General features: G+C 42.1%; 1 protein-coding gene across 1 annotated transcript in view; it reads left to right on the top strand.

Moving 5' to 3' along the window:
• Positions 1 to 14611, top strand: part of GATB (glutamyl-tRNA amidotransferase subunit B) — a 43423-nt gene extending 28812 nt beyond the window's left edge. Inside the window, exons 10-13 of the mRNA XM_042871789.1 lie at positions 4469 to 4602; positions 4958 to 5036; positions 10015 to 10149; positions 12560 to 14611. Of these exons, the coding sequence (XP_042727723.1) occupies positions 4469 to 4602; positions 4958 to 5036; positions 10015 to 10149; positions 12560 to 12688 (477 nt within the window). The 3' untranslated portion in view covers positions 12689 to 14611. The remainder of the gene's footprint in view (positions 1 to 4468; positions 4603 to 4957; positions 5037 to 10014; positions 10150 to 12559) is intronic.
• Positions 14612 to 15296: the final 685 nt, after the last annotated feature.

The following is a 15296-nucleotide window of genomic DNA, read 5'->3' as shown; positions in this document are numbered from 1 at the left end:
AAAAAAAAAAAAAAAAAAAAAAAAAAAAAAAAAAAAAACAAGAAAACCAACAACAACAGAAGTGTTGCAAAGGCTGCAACTCATCACATTCTGCAGGAGCCTGGTGCCCAGCCAGTCTCTAACTACTTCTGCTCTCAGTTTTTCTTGCTGAGTACAACATTGTAAGGCATGCAGTTTCTCCTTACTCAATTTGGATTTGCTGTTCTAAACCAATCCTGGCCTCTTCACTGTGGGAGTAGAGTGGAGAAAAAGAAAAAACCTTTATGCTCTATAGGTTCTGCTCAGCAGCGGCTAAAACACTGATGTTATCAGCACTGTTTTGGTCACAAATTCAAAACACAGCACCCTATGGCCTGCTATGAAGAAAATCAAACTTCATCCCAGCCGTGCTCAATACATCCTCTGCTATCACTTGGTGTCAACCTACTTCTTAGCCTGCTTCAATCTTGATAGTATCGACGGCTTCTGCTGTGTGGTTTTGTCATCTCTATGAACTAGCCCTGTGTATTTGCCTCCTCAGTTCCTACTTCCTTTCAAGAGCTCTCTGAAATCTTCTAGTGCCTTTTCTTTTTCTCTTTTAACTTCTTCCTTTCTGTGGTGTGTAAGATAATTAATGAGCTCCAAGCTGAAATTTGAGATACAGCTTGTGATAAGGTAATGCATCCATTTGAATGCATGAAGTGAGCACTTCTTCATTGTGAGTCTTTTATTGTGCATTAGGATGTCAGCATGTAAACTCTCCATAAAACTCTCCATGAAAGTTGCTTGCCTGTTCACTGGGAGACTAGTTAACCTTAATTCATCTGCAAATGGTATGTCCTTTGCTGTGTTAAGCTTACATGGGAAGTTACAGAAGATTGCTGATAGGGCCAGATGCACAAATCTAATGAGTATTCTTTCAGGTTAGAGCACCCAGGAGTGCTCATTAAATAAGTGGTGGTGGTAGAGGGATGACTCTAAAATGCAAAATCTCTGCTTTGCGCCAACTTGTGAAGAGAAAATGTTAAGCCCTAAAGTTACGATAAAACAATATCATACTTCAGAAGTAGTTTCTGAGCTGGCTTCAAGACCTTTATTCTCATACACAAGAACAGCCTATATAAACTGCAGTATAGAGAGTGTAAGACTCCAGCTTTGCCTAATTCCAAGATAGCTGACATGAAAAAAAAAAAAAGGACGTATTGGCATTGATATGAATATGTTGTATTGATTTCAAAAACCATGCTGAGGTTCAACCAAAAAAAATAGATCAGTTGTCTCAGTGCAGCATTAGGAAGAAACAACCTGATCACTTTGGAATTCCTTGCCTTTGTACACCTTTATGTTTACTCAAATAAACGTGTCAGTTCTGCTTCAGCTCTCTTCTTCACTGTAACAGTTGGCATTTGTGAATCCTTTGTACAATCAAAATGGGCTGCCGGTGGTTTTGGCCATTTTACTTATATTATGCCACCCTCATATACTTCAGTCCGTGGCTGAATTTAGGCCGCTTTTTAGAACCTAAAGCGTTTTCTAACAAGTCAGAAGGAGAAAGTTTGAGCTGTCTGTCTTTGACTGCTCTTCTTTTCTACTTTAATAGGGTAGATTTTCCGCTTTTTTTTTCCTTGACAGTCTTGCATATTTTTGTGACAATTGTTACCTCACAGTTGGTTATTGTGGGAACTGCAACGGTGAAAATGGGAAGAAAAAGCAGAAAAAATGAGATTTGTGAACACTGATACAGTTTTCTCCTTCAGTGCTTTGGGCAGCTATTAGTCTTTAAAGGCGTAGGTTTGCATTACAGACCCAGTGTCCCTGCAGATTATGCCCATGGTTGTCTGTAAAACAATGTATTGTTTGAAACTTGTTTACAAAGCCCTTGGAATCGCTCTGCTGTTACGTTTTGACATCTCAGTAGAATTAAAAGACTGTGTTAAACCATGTACCAGAAGTAAATTTGAATCTGGTTGAAATACTGGAATGTCATGGTTCCTGTAGTTGAGATTCTGATGAATAAGTTGCAACATATTTGGTGTGTAGTGGGAGACCCAAGTGGGGGCATAATTTATAGTGCCGAAATACGGAGGCAGAAATACGCAGTGCATACAGACAGCACACAGAAAAATTGTGATGTCAGATTAGTAGAGAAGAAGCTAAATTAATATTGCAGTGAATGGTTGTTTTTTTTTTTTTTTATTTAGGAAGTGAAATGATGGATAGCAGAGCTCAACGTATCAGAGCTGCTCGCTCTGGCAGGTGATTTTTTCCTACAGTTAATGACATTCTTCTGGTTGAAAGTTCTTGAAATATGTTTGGTGGCTGGACGGAATCTAGAATGACAGAAGTTGACCAAAATGCACAACAAATTGAAGTTCAAATAGTACAGTATTTAAGAATTGAAGTAATTCAAGTTATTAGTAACTTTTTATAGGGCAAGAAAATAAGGAAAATGTTTATTTTTTGTCAGTCATTTTGATGTTCTGAAATTCTGCCTTGAACATTTCACTTCTGGTGTTTCCTGCATTTTGGCTACAGCAAATGACAATTGCTTAAAAAAGTAAAAATAATAAAGAACTGCAAAAGAATTTGTCCATTTCTCTGTGCTTAAGAAGCAAGTCTGGGGCTCAGTATGTGGTAGCATACATAAACAAATGTCTGAGCATTCCTGGGCTTTTCTCCTCTTGCTGCCTGAAAATCTTCTGAGGGAAACTGGGAGGCTGGGTATGTCTGCCCTTGATTTCTCAAAGGTCTGGCAGAAGCATCAGTGCTGTAACTCTAGCTGGGCTGTTGGTATCCAGAAACCTCAATGTGCCCAGTGTTAGAGGGCTGCTCTCCATCATCTACGTGATAGAAGTGTTGGATGTGCTGCATCTGAGCCGTGCAGCCTGCATTCAGACACGTGGCACCTGCAGACAAAATTTTTGTGCGCATGATGTAGCTGGACTGCTCAGCCTAGACTTTGTGAAACCTGCAGTATACATTGAAGTGAAAACAGCTGCATTTGTACACACTGGCTTTTTCCTACCTAAATTGTACAAGTGTTTTAATGCAAGGTAATCAGCCATTTAAATAATCAGTGTTTGTGCAAATGAATCATGAGGTGAATTAAGAGGAGTACAATATTTGGTAGTTCATCATCTTAATTCCATTGCACAAATGCACAGCTCTTAATCTCTACTTTGATAATAACAAAATTTGTTCTTCTGATATATTTAACCTTATTTTTTACGTTTGACTACTCAGTGAATGTGTAAAAGCAGAGGACAGGAAAGGGTGAGAGTCTGATTTTTATCATAGTAGTGTTATAGCACATCAGCCCACTAATTGAAATAATTTTTGTTCTGTTTTCCGGAACAGAGAGCAGTAGAGTGTGAACTCCCTAAAAGCACTGTCCAGAGATGTTGGAAGTTTGTTTTGTGAAAGTTACGGAGGGTGGAAAGTCCAAAATTCTGTATTGCTGTGGTGATAAATTTCTTTTAAATACAAACGCAAAGAAGACTGCTTTGACAGGGCTGAGTTTTCGTGGAGAAATCAGGCTTGGGTTTAGTGTTTGCCTGCTTTCTGTTTTGCTCAGAAGTATTCACAGAGATCCGTCTGCAATTACTGTGTGCTTGGAAGATGGTTTTGCTGTGATGACAGTATGAGCAGAATAACTCAGTGACTGCTTCTAAACTGCTACCTCTTCAGAGAGCTGCTGAGACCTCTTGTTCATTTATGCCACGCTCTGCAGAAATTTGGTGGCAAGGAGGATTTGGATTCCTCCTGCCACTTAATGTCTCTTCTGCCATCAGTAGAACTAATGAGTTCTGTGCTACAGTTCAAGAACTGCCAGTGCCCTGATATCAAGCAGCACAGTGATCAACAGGCTGTGCACTATCTGTTCTTCCAAAAACAATCTCAGATTTCACTTACAGTATAAATTGAATCCCCTTCTATCATACCTTCTGAGCACTTAGGGTGCTGTGCAAAGCCTTGCATAGCTTCTGTGAAAAATCTAGAAACATAAAACCCCTGTTCTTACAGTGTGACCTTACCATATCATTCAGGGGGTGACTACAAACTAATCTTATTCTGTCAGTCAAAAATAGACAACTTAAGTGATTGCAACATTAAGAGTGAGGGAGGTAACTAAAGGCAATTTCAGGCAAGGTCTCTTCTTAGTAAATGATAACGTGACAGCGTATGGAGCATTATATTTAATGCCATTGTATGTATTTAAAAACAGGACAAAATGAGAAAGGTTCTCTCCAAATATTAATTCTAAGAAAGGTGTAAGAGAGAAAAGATCACTTGATTATTGAAGTTACCTTTATACAGGCTGACATATAAACTGTATGCATGCATGCTAGGCACAAGTTTGTTTACTCCAAAGTCTTGCAGCTTTTTTACTTTCTTTAGTTTACTTTAGCATACATACTCTGATTCCAATTGTAATTAATAGTGCTTGCTCTTCAGTATCTGTTTAATGAACTTAATTTTTCTTTAATAGAATGAAGATGGATTAATGGACTTCTTTGAAGATGTGGTGAAACAGACCCAGATGAAGCCGAAGAAAGTGATCGGCTGGATTCTGAGTGACCTACTCAGTCACTTAAAACAACATTCCCTTACAGCAAAGGAAAGGTCAGACTTCTCAGTTACAACAGTGGTGAAATAAAATTGCTCCTTTTCTCATATACCAAGAACAGTATCGTGTCACTCTGATGCTGACTTCTGCTTTAGTTATCATCTGTGAGGCAGTGCTGCTTAGGCCTTGACACTGTCATGATTAATGAAGTTAACCAAATGCCTTCCAGAGAAGAGGGCAATGGTGAGGCATAATCAGGCAGTCAAGATGAAAACTGAATATAGCGTATCACGGAAAAAAAACAACCCTAGCTTGTCATGCTAAACTGTGTGACGTTTAGACAAGCAACAGTGGCATAAATCTATTACTTGTCCTCCTCTCTGAGGTAACTCCTGTCCCCCTTTTCCACAGCCCCATCAGTTCTTTTCTCCTTGCTGACCTTCTGAACCTTCTAGAAAATGGAGACATTTCTTCTTCAGCAGCAAAGCAGGTATTTTTTGATATCGTTGTATTTTGAATCTGCTGATGCTTGTTTCATCTGCGTTCATGGTGTACCAATGAATTGGTTGCTTTAAATTCGTCAGGGTGCTGATGAAGGATAAATTTTGTATCTATGCTATGTACACTTAATGGATGAAAATGCCTTATGTAGTATAATCCTAGTGATATCTTTGCGTACTTACTGTAATAAGGGGGCTTTAAGCAACAGTCAGTTAAGCCTGCTTCTGAACAAAGCAGATGCCAGATCTCAGTCTAGTAGCTTGAGTAACACCTGAGCAAAGGCTGGTGGGAACTAATCCATGGCTTGCAGTTAAGCTGAGCGTATCAGCTAGTATGTGCAAAAGGATACTAGAGCCTATATTGTCAAGTATTGGTGCATGGAAAAGGATATCAATCACCTGATTGTAGTCACAAAAAGAAGTCTGATGTGGTGCACTCCCTGAGTTTAACACAGACACGTCTGACCTTCTTTTTATCCTGGCTTCTTTGAGCAAGTGCTGCCATGAGTCTCTTAAGCAAGGACTGTCTGTGCAGCCAGTTTCCCCTCTATCATTTTGCTTAGGACAGTCTGAAAAATCAGCACTTCACACATTGATCTCTAAAGTTATGAACTGCTTGTGCATATTAGGCAAAATCTGGAATGCTTTTGCGATAGGGAATAACTGCCATTCACCTCAAATTCTTTATGTGGGATTCATCGTCCTTTCCGATGAGTTACAGTGCTCTGTGTTTAAGTACATTAGTGAACCTTTTTACCTCTCTCAAATGCACAGGGCACGTTTCCACCTTTCCAGCACAAGTGGATTGAGTCTGAGTGTAACTTCAAAACAGTACAGGCCTTAGTTCACTCTTCACGTGATTACAAACCCAGAGTTGCAAATGTGTCTCTTTTTGGGAGACACTTCCTGGTTCTGGGTGTTTTCTTTTGGAGGTGCTTGTGGATCTTGATTATGTTGGCCTTGTAATTGGCCTGCTCCTTGGAATAGCCAGCTGCTTTTTGTAGGCACCATAAATACAGATTTAAGTGCCTGACTTCAGGCATGTGCATCTGGAAATGTTGGACTGGAAAAGTAAAAGCTTCAAAAAGGACATAAAATATTAACAGAGAAATACACTGGGATGCAGAGCAGTTGTGTGCCTTCAGGGCAATGGGACACCCATTAGTTTGGGGTCTGCATCTGAAAAAGGAGCTCAGAACTCCATTCTTAAGTCTGTTTCCTTCTGGAGGAGGTAGAGAGGATACTAATGCCCCTCCATTGGAGTCCTTTCCTTGTAATAAATGTGTACGCCAGCACTTGTGACAGGTTATGAAATGTCAAGAATTTCAGAGATGCCTTTCTTGTTTAATTACAAACTCCTTGTGATGTGCATGTTGTCCTCTGTGTTCTGAAATTGGACACAGAAGTAACAGTGCTATTTGCCATCACTGAGTGATGCTGTCAAACTGCAGGAACCTTGCCACATTTAGAAAAGTATTTTGGTTGCCTGGATGTCAGAGGAGTAACAAATGTTTATAACAATTCTCAGCAGTAGGCCGAGATGCTGGATGGCCTGAGGGCAGAAGGGGCTATATATACACAACGGCAGATGAAGTGCAGCACTTGGAGTGGAGGAGAACGAATTGCAGTGGTAGAGACAGATCCAACTAGAAGTGGTAGCAGGGTTGATGGGGTGAGCACACAGACATGCATACACATACGTGCTCGCAGCAGGAAGCCGTTAGAAGTTTTAATTTGTTAAGAGGATTGTGTTCAGTCTCTGCTGTATAAGGCATTAAAACACAGATAAAAGCTGTGAGTGCCGATTATAGACACAGAACATTGTATGGTAGGATGCGTATGCCAAGGAAAGGGCACAGTGTGCTTACATAATTACCACTTGGGTAATTACAGAGCTCGTGCCCAACTTGCCATCAAATATAGCATCCTACCCCAGAGGCCTCTGAAGTAGTTTCATGCTGGCACGTCTGTACAAAGGGGAGCAGCTCCGCTGGTATGCAGGGCTGTGCAGGGAGCATGTCCTGCACTGGGGAGACCCTGCATAGGCACACACTGTGCATGGCCTTACCGTGGAGGCACCATTTGGATGTCAACAGTAGAACGTAACTCTAGTACACTGAAACTGGTCTGATAGGAGTATGGCTGAGGCGGGACCTCGCTCCTCACCAGTACGGCTGGCAGTATGCACATCTGTGGCTGAAGGGACCTGCTTTTCAGCGAGGGCATTGTGGGGGGGAGGTGGTTTTTGGGTCAGGAAAGCAGAACGTGGCTTCTGCTGTTGAGAGCTGTGCTGCAGCAACTCTGTGGAAACACCCTATTGTATGTTCATCAGGGATCTGTAGCAGCGTGTGGAGAAGAGCAGGCCCCTTGCCTTGTTTGCTTGTGCAGTTGCATAGGTCACCCAATATAAGAATAACTTCAGTGGACCCACTTGGCACCCCTACTTCAAAGTAGGTAGCAGGAAAATGAGTACAGTACACAAACCTAAACAGAAGCATCTGCTTTGACTATTATTGTTGTACCATCTGGAGCAGTGAGCCCAGCCTGCCCCTCACTTTTGTCAGAGGCTGAGGGACAACTGCCAGACATGGAGGCTTTCCATCAGGGCAGAGGAGAGCAGCCCCCAGGACAGACTCAAATGGTGCTGCCTGCTGCTTCCCTCCTCCGCTGGCAGCACATCGCAGTGGGTAGGCTTTCCAGTTGGAGCCGTTCACAGGCAGAGCATTCAGCTGGTATGATCGCCAGCTGCAAAATGTTTGATATGATGCCCGTGGCTGCCAGACGTGCAAGTCCTGATTAATTCATCTTGACCAGTGGTTTGCTGCTATGCCTGTTAGGTGGGGAGAGCAGAACATCATTAAAATCTAATCGCGCTCAGCCAAGAGTCAATAGTAGAAATTACTGAGATTTCAGTGATAGAAATGAGGCCTGAGATTCTCATTTTGGCTCTGGAGACTTCATAATTTGATCCCGCTGTTCTGATGCAGACAGTTTGTGTAAATGAGCTGAAATCATTTTTTAAACTGCTTTCTTTAAATTTCTTGCCAAGTAGCCAAGCACATTTTTAAAAATGCATTTTTGACAGGATTTGGGCTCATCTCTCTCTGTTTTTTGACATACCTGTAAACAAGCAAGGGCCTTGATAACGATACTGCTCTGGTGGTTAAGTGGATAAGCTCGTTACCAAATTGTATGTATACAATGCAGATGTCACAGGGAAAATCTACTGCCTTGAAGGTTTCTAACGGGCAAGCTTTTCTCAGTGCCGGGAGGTGTTTGGCACAGAAGGGGCAGGGAATCAGAGATGGATCTCGCAGTGTCAGCTGTCCAGCAGCCTGATGTAAGAGTTGCTGCTGGGTAACTCCACCATGGTTGGCTGCTCAGATTTTGTTTGTTGCAAATTTTCCCCTCTTGTAGCCCACAGTGTCTTGCTTGCATGCTTACCAGTCTTAAAAATCACATCTGACTTTTTCCAGAACAATGATATGGCTTCTTCGTTGCCCAGTCTCTGATTCGTGCAGTGCTTCAGACTCCCCAGGGTGTTCTGCTGTGGGCTGTGCTGTGCAGAGAGGCCAGAGCTCCCTTTGAAGGGAGATGTGCCATCCCAGTGCCTCGGGGACAGAAGGCTTTCTGCCAGGTCCCTGGGGAAGGAGGAGCAGCTGGGGCTGCCTGTGGAATGAGGCATGGAGTGCAGCAAAAAGATAATGCTAAGAGATGCAGGCAGGTTGAGTCTCCAATGGATGTGTTTGTTTCTAGGGGTGTTTCAGGTAGCGTGGGCATGATGGTCTTTAAGTACAGTACAGGAAGAGAGATCTTGCAGAGGACGTTGTATATAGCATTGATTTTTGTAGGTAAAAGCAGCTTAGAGCTTTGCTTATGGTGGTTATAACTCTGCTTATTGGCAATTTAATATTTTGATCTGCACTTAACCCTCTTACAAGGCAAAAAGAAGATGCAGCTTCCGTGAGAGTTGTGTATCATTACCCTCTCGCTGGGTCTTAGCTCTGTGATAAGATCCCATCAAAAGCTTTAGGGTACGGCTGCCACACAAATATCTGCTTGCAGGAATTGTGTCAGTGCATGGTTCCTATGTACATGTTGTGGCTACAGAACTGTTTAACTGAGGGTCTTTCTTACCACAAAATATTCCAGTGCTGAAGAATATTGCTGGCATTCCTAAAGCACCACCCCACGTGTGCCATTTTCCCTAAGTTGTCTCACTGCTTTGCTAATTAACACGCAGTTTGAGTGCCCCTTCTCTTCTCCCCTTCCAAGCCTCTTCTCCATCCTGCATTGAGTATTTAATGCTGAAATGGTGACAGGGCACTATTTCCACACTGTTACACAGCAGTGGTCCAAACATACAATTATATCTTCAGTGCAGAATGAAGCGTAAGCAGCTGTTTTAATAACGGTTTTCTTCCTCTCCTCCCACAGGTCTGAAATAACAGCAAAGGAAATAACAGCAAATGAAAATCACTGCCCAAGGAAACTTTTTTTTATAAATGTTCTCTTTTCTCAATTTTATTCCAGGGTAACAGCCCTCCTACAGCATAGGAACACACACCAACATTAACAATTACTCCCGAGGCTGAGAGTCACCCAGCATTCCTTTTCTGGGAGGTGATGCATAGCCGGGCCTGGAGCTGCTGCAGAGATTCTGCTTGGCACTATTTTTCTTCTGCTTTGTCATATGTATCCTCATGACAGTTAGCTGACTGAGGATGGTAATGAGTTTCCTGGGACTGGACTTGGTACTGCTGTCAACTAATGGTCAGTTTCCGGGCAGAGACACCATTCATGGAGATGCATTCTTTTACTGCTCTCAGGCAGTGCATACCGTGAGAAGAGCACTGTTGCTCTTGCTGTTATTAAAATCTGACTTCTTAGATCAGCAGCTAAAATAGTGCAAATAAATAACATCAGTATGTAAAATGACTGATTTTTGTTGCTCATTGTGGTTTTCAGGTGTTTGAGGAACTGTGGAAGGGAGAAGGGAAGACTCCTCTTGAAATTGTTAAAGAAAAGCAGCTTGAACTGATACAAGATCAAGAAGAACTTGAACAGATCTGCCAGGCGGTGATTGATGAACGAGAAAAGGAGGTGATTATGGTGGTGCTGAGAAGCTTGCACACTCTTCTACTCTCTGGCACTAAAAAGGGGGGTTTAAATGGCCTTTTTTTCTTTTAATTGGTATTTGAGCTCTAAAGCCAGTTAGAAGCATTAAAGCTGACGTGCAGCTACCATCAGGTCTTTTCTTCTCCTTTCTTATTTTACTAAGTGTTTTTTTGGAAATTGAAGCTTACAGAAAATGATCTGCAGAAGAAATTACCAGTCTGGCTAATGTGCTAAGTCATTCTAGGAGACCATAAAAATGTAATACAAGAAAGGAAAGCTGTAGGGCTCTTTCTTCACCTGTGCAATACACTGCCCTTAACTTGACCTGGCCACTTGGCCACCTAACTGTCATTTTTTTTGCCATCTCCTGTGATATTAGTGCACCACTGCTACATTGTTCTGAAGACTGAGGCTATCTGCCAGCAAGGCATATAATAGTAATGGACTCAGGGAATTCTGAGAGGTCTAAAATTCTACTCCTCTCTTTACCCTGTCCTCCTCCTCCTTCACAGCCAAATGCGAATTTTTGCTCACTTTCCTGCCTGGCTGTGTCTGTAGGGTGAGAGGAGACAGACCCACGTGGCAGCAGCGCTGGAGGCTTGGGGACTGGGAATGCTGCCCTCTGCTCCCCCTTGCTGCAGCTGCAGGTGTAAGGACAGGGTTTCAGCTGTTCCCCATCCCCTCAGAAGGATGCAGCAGCCTGCGTGGCCCATCCATCTAATGAGCTCTGAGCCAGCAAAGGGGGAAAAAGCTTGTTGATTGCGAAGGGGAGGAGTGGGAAGAAATCCTGACAGACTCTAACATCTGTTTTGTATAAAAAATGAGAATGAAAACAAGCGCTTGTATGTTCTTTGGAGTGAAAATGTAAAAGCAGAAGTGAATAGCTTACTTCTAATACAAGCACTGTCTGGATACATTTGCCATTTGGAAAAAAACACTGACATCTTCTGAGAACAATACCACCCACCCCAGTTCGCATTGGGGGATGCTAACAGCTCTGCAAGAGCTTTTGATAAAGAAAATGAGCTGGCAGTAGGTCGGCGTGACCTCCATCAGACTGACTCATTTGCAGAGCCTGATAAAAGTGCTTCTGTATTTTCAGACTAGTGTGGAAGCGCAGGCGTAGATACAGAAAGAACATCAGAGCTGATTGGGAAGTGCAGAAGCTGAAGGTCCATAACTACGCTCCCATTTCAATAATAATGCCTTGTCTGAGAATGTCATTCCTCTCTGCTTTTTGCTGTTTTAGTCAAGCCAAATGCAGTAGAGCGGCTTCGCTTTCCTCCTTTTTCCAGATGGTCTTTCACTAAGGCAAAAGCTGCCTGGAAGGACTGTAATTCACTGCTTCGAATTGCTATAAGAACTTGCATTACAAAATAAGAGTTAGTTGAGTACTTGCCAGGAAAAAAAACCAAACAGGCCTTGCTTTCGTTGGGAACTTTCTTCAGAATGGACAAAATTTCAAAACAACACTGAGCTGTTAATGAAAATGCAGGATCTTGGCTGTACTGTACTCTGCCCCACGTAAGGGATTTCTGTCACATAAGGAGTAACAAGTCCTTTCCATATTGTGACTTTACAGAGATTTTTAGACTGCCAATAATTCAGATATCCTAACGAGCAGCAGTATTTGCATTTGTGCTTGAAATTGTCACAGTTGGTGGTTCATATGTTAGCAATCCTTCCCTTAGTATCTGTAAATATGACATCGTGTTTAATTGAAGCTATCGTGTTTTGCCCAGTAATTCTGACAATGCCGAGAATGCCTTCCCTGCCGCACAAACTGTAAGAGGACATAGTTTCAGTAGTAGTGTCTCCTCTAGAAATGTCTGACAGTGCATTTTTCAGTGCTTTTCTTTTTCATTTCCTTTGCTTAGCCTTTATACATGGATATTTTGTAGGTAACTGTGTGTCAAACAGTAGCTCTCTGATAGGAGGCCGTATTTCTCATCAGTGGATTAACTGCTTTGTTGCAAAGGATCCTTGGCTTCAAGGAAATAATCTCTGTTACGGACTTCAGAAATATTTTTCAAATTGATTGCGATTCAATGAAAATAATTTATTAAAACTGAACAGTATTTTAAGGAAAAAGCTCCTATTGGCAACAGAAAGTCACTTGTTTTCCTGCTCTCTCCCAGGAAGTCACTGTCTGAGCTGCTTGTGTTCAAATCCAGAAGTGCTCACTGACTTTATCAATAAAGGCAGATCTTCATTAACTGTAGGGCCTTGCAGTTGTTGAGCAGTTAGTGCAAAGCCAAAGGAAGCTTTTATAATAACACCTTAACCCCCTAAGTACAGTATTTACAGTATTCAACTGTGGTAGCCTTAAAAAACAAAAATATCCATACCTTGTCCAGGAATGACTGAGCGTGTTGTTTTCCTGTTCTTTTTAAAGGTTATGGCGATAAAAGGAGGAAATGAAAAAGTTATCAATAAGTTAATTGGACTGGTTCGGAAAGCTACACGAGGCCGCGCCAACCCTCTTCTGGTGAAGCAAATACTAGAGAAGAAGCTGTCAGAGTAGCCACAAGAGAAACTCGCCCAGCTGTCTACAGAAGACGTGCTTCGTTCTGTCTGGTTTGCTGCTAATGAACTTTGGTGCCTCCTTGTCTGTCAGCATTTTTTTCCCAGACTGGTTATGCTTCAAGGAGCATCATGTTTTTGCCTTTCCCAGTTGCATCGGCCAAAGGTGGATGAGCAAAGGACCACCTCAGCAGAAGCTGGCAGTCATCTTACATCTCCTTCATTTCAGTGCAGCATTCTGAAGTGTCATATCCATATAGCCATAGGGAACACGTTCCCAGGAAAATCTGTGAGTATACAGAGCTAAGTTGCATTGGTTAATTTTGTAGTAAAGCAAGTGTGAATTCAGCTCTTACAGCTTCCTCTTTGTCAGAAGGGAAACGCACAGATCTGGAATGCAGCAGTCCAGTGGTACATACTAATAACTCAATGTTAATTAGAGTGAGTACATTTGTAGCTGAGATCAAAACACCCAGCAGTAATTAAGAATGGCCACATGTACCTTCATGCCTAGCTGAAGGAAGAAAAAAATGCTAGTCCTCATTCTTCATGTCTGATGTAGGGGAAGGGACAAAGGCAGTAGATGTAAGTGTCAGCAGTACACATTAAGTGGCTACGTATAATCAATGCCAGATTCTTTGCTTGTCTTCACTTTGTATGTATCCAAACATCTGCTTTGGCTACTCAGTGCTGTTTCAGTCCTGAACAATTCATAACTTACGTTTACCTGGGCCTAGGGCTTTATGCTGTCACTTGGAACCACATCCACTCAATGGAAGTAACTCAGATAGCTTACTGAGAACTGAGCAGGATTCAGCCTGGATCCAGGATCTGCTCCACTTATTACTCCTAAGGAGGGTTTTACGCTGTGTTCTGGTTTATAACTTCAATTTTGCAGCCCATAGCTTTAAGCACTCTCTGAAATCAAAGCTCCTGGAGTTAAGTTCCCAGTCCCACCTCACCAACATGTTTAAATCCTTCAGCTGATCAAACTATTAACAGGAGGCCCAACTGGAGGCATCCATTCAAATTTACAACTAGTAGGAAAAGAAATCCCATTTACCAGCAGGAGTTTCTTAAATCCCTTTCGCAGGCTGCTAAATGGTACGTTTTAAAGACCACATTTATCTCAGACCTCAGTGTTGCTTCTTCAGAATGGTTTTTGGGGCTATGCCTGCCTGGCGCGTGCTGCCAAAGGAGTGCAGCAGGTTGAGCACTGGGATTTTTGTCATCTTCTGCAGAAGTGACATTTGCAGCACCTAGTTCAAGCTAGGTTAATGGCAATTAATTCTTACAAGTGCTAACGTGTCTCAAAGAGGATATTTCTGTACAAACTGGCTCAAGTTCAACTTGGAACCCTAAATTGGAAGACAAGTAAAAAGATGCTTTTCAAATACATGTAATGGATAAATGTATATCCATAATTCAATAAAAATAACTACACAGTTCAAGGGATGTGGCTGTCAAAAAGAAGTAACATGGTTGCAATCAGAATTCCTGACCCTTACAACAGCACAAAGCCAGGGTTTTCTTGTAGCCTGTCATTTGCACAAAAACTTTTACTGGCAGTTTCCACAGATTGAGCAAAAAGCACTATTTTCTCTTAGCCAGTGGTGTAAGTTTTCAGTCAATAGAAGGTTGACTGTGCAGTCAATAGACCATACAGCAAACTTTAAATTTTAGAACTGGAATTCTGTTCAACCGCTGCCACGGCAGGAAGAAACCAGAAGGCACAGGAGGTTCTGCATGAAACCTCAAATCCTAATTCAGAGGTACTGCTGGGTTTAGAAAAACACAGTTGTTTCCAGAAGGTGGTACTCCAAGGTGAATGCTTTCTGTTGCACAGCTTGATGGGGCTGTGCCAAGCCGATCCTTTAGAACAGTGGCTGCCTCTTCAAAAATAAATAAATAAAGGAAAACGCAACATGGTATTTGGAACAGTAACAATTAAGCTGTCTGTAAGAGAGGGAAGGATCTCCCCTACTGTAGCATGACTACTACTGGTCTGTTTCTTCAATGGCTACTGCTTCTTAGCCACTCCTTACCTAAATACTCTTTGCTAATATGGTACAAAATCTGTTAAAAATCACGAGCCAAGTTCTATACGAGTATAGCACTGGATTTACTATAGATCTCAATCTCTTTAAAATGGATAACAGGGAAGACACAGAGAAACAACTGTAACATTCTTCTCCTTCAAGGGAAGGTAAAGATCAGCCATAGTCTATGAACTTTGAACTATATTAAGAACCAGTCACTGGCTGAATTTTTAAGCAAGTCTTTTGCAGATGCACAAACTGTAAATTTCTTTCTGATGTAAAAAAGTGTTTTGAGTCAAAGGAGATGAAGATGGTTAATCTTTTTAACATCTGTGGAGGTACCGGCCATCAGGGTAGAAGTGGTTTTGGTTGATGGCAACAGAATGTAGAGATGAGAACGGGCAGCATGGCTGGCTTGCTTGATTCTGACTCTCACAGCATCAGCCCTGTTACACAAGCCTGATTGAATGAATACAATCAAGACACGAGCCTTCGCTGCTGGCCAAGAGCCTGAAAAACCATCCCAGATGCCACAACCACCGCCATTCTGTGTGCTACATGGAGCTAAAG

Source organism: Lagopus leucura, unplaced genomic scaffold (assembly GCF_019238085.1).
Source record: "Lagopus leucura isolate 7727_CA_CO unplaced genomic scaffold, USGS_WTPT01 Super-Scaffold_100004, whole genome shotgun sequence".
In the NCBI taxonomy this organism is placed as follows: Eukaryota; Metazoa; Chordata; class Aves; order Galliformes; family Phasianidae; genus Lagopus; species Lagopus leucura.
The sequence above is the reverse complement of the archived record's forward strand: the minus strand, read 5'-3'. Positions and strand labels throughout refer to the sequence as shown.